This window comes from Crocuta crocuta, unplaced genomic scaffold (assembly GCF_008692635.1).
Source record: "Crocuta crocuta isolate KB4526 unplaced genomic scaffold, BGI_CrCroc_1.0 scaffold367, whole genome shotgun sequence".
In the NCBI taxonomy this organism is placed as follows: domain Eukaryota; kingdom Metazoa; phylum Chordata; class Mammalia; order Carnivora; family Hyaenidae; genus Crocuta; species Crocuta crocuta.
In genome coordinates this window covers 3096657-3103739 of record NW_027527936.1, presented here as the reverse complement: position 1 = coordinate 3103739, position 7083 = coordinate 3096657, and the positions used below count along the sequence as shown (strand labels likewise).

Here is a 7083-nt window from a genome sequence, read left to right as displayed (position 1 = left end):
TGAAAAAATTCACATGTCCTGCTTTAAAATCAAGTCTGTCATCCCGGCTCTTGACCACTGTGCTCTACCTTCACAATCATCTCTGTCCCAAACCAGATTACCATAGATGCTAGATGCCGTGGTTGTCTGAATACTCAGTTCCTTCCCACTGAGCCAAGGTGAAGGGTTCGCTTTATGGAGCACAGCCCTCCCAGGTCTCATGGAAGAGTCTTTGAGGGGTTGTGGGTGTGAGTCCTGCTTTGTTTGGTTCCCCAGGTCTTCAGCTTTAAGGCCTCACTGTGGGGCCCTGCTCTGTCCCATCAATTTGAGGAAAGCCTTTTTCACGTCCTTGTTCCTCAGACTGTAGATGACAGGGTTGAGGAAGGCTGTGGCAATGTTATAAAAAAGGGCCATTTTCTTGCCATTGTTTGACAAGGAGTCGGAGCCAGGGCTCATGTACATAATAATGCACGGAATGGCGAACATGGTGACTACAGTGATATGGGAGGCACAGGTGGAGAAGGCCTTGATCCGTCCCTGGGCTGAGCGAATCTTCATAATGGTGGCAAAGATGTTGGCATAGACAATGACAACCAGGGACAGTGGGACCACAATGACATTAAAGCCCGTGATGAAGTCCACCAAGTCATTGAGGGATGTGTCTGCACAGGCCAGCTTCAGGACGGCAGGGACCTCACAGAAGTAGTGGTCGATTTCATTAGGGCCACAGTAGGGCAGGCGCATAGCAAAGAAGGTATAGCACAGGCCACCCACCACACCATAGGCTGCACAGATACCCACCATGAGGAGGCACATCCAGTGGCTCATGATGACCTTGTACCGGAGAGGATGGCAGATGGCCATGTACCTGTCCACAGACATGATGGAGAAAAGCCAGGACTCAGTGACCCCAAAGAGGAGGAAGATGTACATCTGGGCCACACATCTAGCAAAAGAGATGGCCCTCTTCTTGCTGAGAATATGCACGAGCATCTGGGGCACAGTAGTGGTTGTGTAGCACACATCCAGCATGGAGAGGACACTGATGAAAAAGTACATGGGTGTGTGGAGTCGAGAGTCCTGGTGAATAAGGGTGATGAGGAAGCTGTTGCTTATGAGGATTAGCAGGTAAAAGATGAGAAAGAAGGTGAAGAGCAGAGGGTTGGTGCTAGGGTTGGGCGCAAAGCCCAATAGAATGAATTCTGTCACAGCAGACTGGTTGAGTTCTTGCATCGTGATTTGCCTGTTTAAAGAGTTTTGAAGATATGTAGTTTATTGAGTGTCTATGCCAAGGGTGTATAAGGAATTTTCACACTCATTTCATTTATGTTTCTTAATGGGAAGTTTGGATTGGCAAATGGAAGCACTGTGAGATATGTTCCCATAGTAGCTTGGCTGGTATTGGGGCTAGGTTCAGTTGAGGGACATGGGGATGAAAATGGTGAATACCAAATCAGGGAAGTGTTGTATGCTGTTTCCATTCTGGCTTGTAGGTATCTGTTTTTCCTTTTCCTGACACAGCTTTTCTTTTCTATTTGCCCCATTTTCTGTTTTCTCTTGGAACTACAGAGGTTGCTAATTCTTGATTTTAGATTAGGATCAGGGTAGGACTATTATATTCATTATTTAGGTTAAGGCTTATCTTTTTAAAAATTCACCATTAGGATTAGGACTAAGGTTAAAATTGGAGGTTAAAGTAAATACTATGCAGAAAAAAATTAGAGTTAATATTTAAGATTTAGCTTTTTCTGGTGAATAAGACTTCACTGGTGTTCATTAATGATGGCACTTATGCAACAAAGTTTTACCAAATGCTTACTATAATATTGTCTTCCAGAATATGAAGCATATTTTATAGTAAAGGAAAGATCATGGATAAAGTGAGTATAGTTCCATAAACAATTTTTAGAGTCACTAAAATAAAAAGAATAATACTAGCACATCATGCAAAGAAGATATAATCTTAACACTGTGTATATTGTACAATTATTCTTCATTTATCATAACTTCTAAGTTGGAAACTCTTCAAAGATGCCTTCTTTTACATATGTCCATATGGTGCCAATAAATTGGTGTTGTTTTGTTGGAGATGACCAACATGCTGAGATTTAAAAATTTTCCCTGTGGCTGGTCTACCTTTCAATAGTCATTGGTTTTTTGTTTTGTTTTGGTTTTTTTTTTTTTTTTGGTCTTATGATTCAGAGAGGTTTATATTTTGTTCTGAATATATTAAAAATTCTAGTGATAATAGGAAATTGTACAGAAGTAAATCCACAAAACCCAGACTTTTGTGAAAGAGAAGTTTGTCAAGAGCAGTTACAATTTGTCAGGAAGGGTTAACTAAGCATATGCACTCTGCCCAGGTGGGTACCCCAGCCCACCTCCTTATCCATTTCTGACTTGTACACCCTTTGTTCCTATGGCTTTTTAGATTGCTCTCAACTTTCTGTTTTGTGAACTCTCACAAAGACACTTAATATAGCATCTCCAAAAACTCCTCTGATATTATAAAGAATATCTGTTACAAAGAGCCAGCATCATGCTTAACGCTAAACCTACAGCATAGAGGTCACTTAATGGTCACCTGCAGACCAAGTATAACCCACAGATATATTTTGTTTGGCTTGTATGGTTTTTAAAAGTTGAATTAATTGTCAATATTTTTAAAAGTTGAGCTTACACATAAAATACTAGATTTTGAGCATCACAAGCTAGAGTTGGCAATAATGGGCCCATGTTCCACCAGCCAGCAGGAAGTGAGCATACAATTTCCCTTTGGATGGAGTGTGAACCCACCAGTTCACCATATTCGTTATCCTTCCTTATTAATTTTCATAGACTAGTTTTGCTCAGTTACACTGCCTCCTTGCCAACTCCCAGCCATGCATTTGAATTTATGATCCTTGTTCTAGTGGTGTGCAGAGTGTGTGCTACTATTACTGCCAGTATGTAAGATTATTCAGAAAGGCGTAGCCAAAGAAATAGTTTAAGCCAAGGAAATAATAGTATAAAGGTCATAAAATTATAATAATTTGGAAATACCATACTTGTCTTTTCTAGGAACCCAAGAGAATCAGCTGATACAGTTCTAGAGCTAATGAAAGAGTTTGGTTAAGTTGGCTTAATATAAAAAGAAGTGGGGACCCAGGAGCCTGTGCGACACTGGCAGCTGGGCCTTGATAAGCTCCCACTGGGTCTCCCCAGGGACTGACCCTGACCTGCCACCAGTTGCCCAGTGCCATCTCCCCAGGCCCAGCTCCTCCTGGAATCCTGGAGTAGCCCCATGGATGGAATTAAATTATTTTTAAAAAGGAGGAAAAAGATTTAAAGAACAATATGCATAGTAAGGTCTCATGTGTACAGAGATGTGCATGCATACACATTTTTAAAAAATGTATTTTAAATCACATATCAGATGCATAGAAAATGCTGACACATATACACAGACATGTTAGCATTTTTTATCATTGAGGACTGAGATCTACCATAGTGGTGAGTGAGCATCACGGATGAGTGAAGTTCCTTTTCTTTCTCTTTTTGCATTTTGGTCCTATTTGCTTTTTTTCCTCCAACAAGGAGTATGTATTTTTTAATGATTAAAAACTAAGGTATACCCCAAAAAGTAGAAATGTTTTATACTGGAAAGAAGTCAGAAATATTGAGAAAAAAGATTTATAAAAGCAGCAATAAACAAAATATAAAAATACCTAAGAATGAGCCTCATAAGAAATGTTCAGGACCTATGAGAGGAATACAAATAAGGACAAAACAAACAGAAGATTCCACAGAACTTTTCTGAAGGACCTAAAGGAAGCTTCGATTAAGTTCAATGATATACCATATTTCTGCACAGAAAAACTAAACTTGGACAAAAACAAAACAAAACACTCCCTCCCAAACCACAAAAACCAAAATTTTATCTCCAAACTTACTTATATATGTGATGCAAATCTAATTAAAACCAATAGAATAATTTTGTAAGAACTTGATGATATGATTCAGAAGCTCATGAAAGAATAAACAGGTGGGTGTCAGAATAGCTGACATTAACAACTCAGACAACAACAGATGTTGGTGAGCATGCGGAGAAAGAGTATCTCTTTTGCACTGCTATTGGGAATGCAAACTGGTACAGCCACTCTGGAAAACAGTATGGCGTTTCCTCAAAAAATGAAAAATAGAACTACCCTATGATCCAGCAATTGCACTACTAGGTATTAATCCAAGGGATACAGGTGTGCTGTTTCGAAGGGGCACATGCACACCAATGTTTCTAGCAGCACTATTGACAATAGTCAAAGTGTGGATAGAGCCCAAATGTTCATCGGCAGATGAATGAATAAAGAAGATGTGGTATATATACATATACACAATGGAGTATTACTTGGTAATCAAAAAGAACGAAATCTTGCCATTTGCAACTACATGTATAGAACTGGAGGGTGCTATGCTAAGTGAAATTAGTCAGTAAGAGAATATCATATGACTTCACTCATATGAGGAATTTAAGATACAAAACAGATGAACATAAGGGAAAGAAAGCAAAAGCAGTATAAAAACAGGGAGGGGGACAAAACATAAAGACTCTTAAATATAGAGAACAAACAGAGGGCTGCAGAAGGGGTTGTGGGAGGGAGGATGGGCTAAATTGGTAAAGGACATTGAGGAATCTACTCCTGAAATCACTGAATTGTTGCACTCTATGCTAACTAACTTGGATGTGAATTTTTAAAAAATAATTAATTAATTTTAAAAATATAAAAAAAATTAATAGGTGGGAATAGTCAAGGAAATACTGAAGGAAAAACAAGGCAATGAAGATGGAGTAGAGTGCCAGATTTAACAAATAAAAATAAATCTGAAATTCAAATTTAACTGGTTATCCTGGATTTTATCTGTGACCCTCTTCCAAAGGAGTAAACATAATACCATAATACTATAATATAGTGTACATACCACAAAAATGTAGTGTGAGCTCCAACACAGCTACATAGTTGGATGGGACAGAACAGAGAGCCTGGAAATGGACCTCAGCCTGTGATGAAGAGGTGATTATAAATCAGAGGGCAGAAAGCTATTTAACAAATACTGCTCAACCAGTTGATGATCTGGGTAGAGAAAGTTCTTTTATGCCACCTACCGAGATAAATTCTAACTACATGAAATAGTTAAATGTAAAAACTATAAAGCATCTTAGGGGAAAATATATGGGTGAATGTTTACATTATGATGAAACAAAGAGATATCTTTATAGCATGACCTGAATGCTTGGAGTCCTTCAGCCTCTGGTGATAACCCTCTTCCTTTTATAAGTACATAAAGCAAAAAAGCTCCTCATCCCACCTGCTGTGAGAAGTCAGATTCTTTCCCCTTCTTAGTTTTTTAGTAGTTTTGGGGGTTCCTTGTGAATCCCTGGTTACTTTAGTCTCAACATTTCTCCTCTCACTGAACCCTTGGCCCCCTGCCTTCCTTGGGTGGGTATGGACCTCTTCAGTGGCTCATCCCTAGTCTCTCTTTGTAAGACAATGATGTCTTACAAGGAAGCACAATTTAAAATTGCATATTTAATTCTGTAAAGTCCCTAGACCCTCCTTGCATCAGTTTTTCTTCCTCTAGTTCTGAGGCTCCTTCCTGGAACCTCATCCCATCTCACCTTGTCTCCCTTCTAGGACTTCTCACTCCTGTCATCTGAGCAGCCAGCCACAGACCCCACTTCCCTATCTCCCTGCTTCATGCATCAGAACCATCTGGAAGTCTTGTCACACCCTGCTGTGCTTCACACCCAGAGTTTCCCAAAATTCAGTAGGTCTGGAGTGGAGCCCGAAAATTTGCATTTGTAACAAGTTCCCAGGGAATGCATACGCTGCCTGCTGGGTGGGACCACACTTTGAGAACCACTTGTCTACTTAACTGTGTAGAGAAAAGTGGCTCTCTTTCTTTCAATTTCCTTGTGCCCATATTATGCCCAATCCACTCATGTTCCTTCTGCCTAAATGCCAATATTTTTTCCTTTTACATCAACACAAAAACAAAACAGTAAAGGAAAAGACAAATATTTTTCATAATATGATTTTCTCTAAGTTAAAAAACACTAATGATATTTGTGATATATGTGGAAAACAAGTGACTGTCATTAGAATATATCTTCTAAAACATAAAGAAAAACTCTAGCAACCAAGAATGAAATGTGAATAGTTAATTCACAAAAGAAGAGATCAAGTTGCTAATGAACCCACAGAAAAGTTTAACTGCCATAATGGTTAAACATTGCACCTTAAGACCTCAATGAAGTTTTCAACCTCTAAAATTGGCAACAACTATTTTAAAATGATAATGTCTGGCATTGGCCACTTTTACAATAAAACAGGAATTCTCATAATATATTGTTATGGGAAATAAAATACTGTACCTTTCTGCAGGAAGATGTGACACTACGTACTTAAAGGTTTGGCTTCTTTTTTAAGTTTGGATCAAAGGGTGAGTACAGAGAGGAAGATGGCAGATGGAGAAAGATGCAGGAACTGGAGATGGGCCAGAGGGAATGGAAGAAAGAACCCCTCCTGCTGTGCTAGCTCATCTCCTCCACTGGCTGCATCTGGAATCGGCTTACACAGTTTATCTATCTATTGATCTATCTATCTATCTATCTATCTATCATCTATGTATAACTTTTTTGATATTTATTTATTCTCTGAGAGACAGAGACATAGTGTGAGTGGGAAAGGGGCAGAGAAAGACAGAGTCTATGCTGATAGCTCAGAGCAGGGCTTGAACTCATGAACAGTGAGATCATAACCTGAGCCAAAGTCAGACATTTAACTGACAGAGTGACCCAGGCGCCCCCAGCTTATGCAGTTTAATGCACGTATACATCTTGGTTCGAGTAAACATGTTTTGGATAGGAGATGACCTGGGAGGTGAAAACTCAGGTTGACTCCCCTATGTGGAGACGTCAGATTGGGAGATAGAATGGTAATCTCATCCCAATCTGGGATGAGACCAGACATCTTGCAAAGGGGGAAAGTGTGATCACACAGGAGAAAGGAAGATGAACTGAGATTCCAGATTCCTGAGGCCGGTAGACCTCTGGGACTGCAAAACCAG

General features: G+C 39.6%; 1 protein-coding gene across 1 annotated transcript; it reads right to left on the bottom strand.

The window, feature by feature from the left end:
* Positions 1-273: 273 nt before the first annotated feature.
* Positions 274-1212, bottom strand: LOC144221642 (olfactory receptor 2D2-like). The gene has a single exon (XM_077752195.1). The coding sequence runs from the start codon at positions 1210-1212 to the stop codon at positions 274-276; it is 939 nt and encodes a 312-aa protein (XP_077608321.1).
* Positions 1213-7083: the final 5871 nt, after the last annotated feature.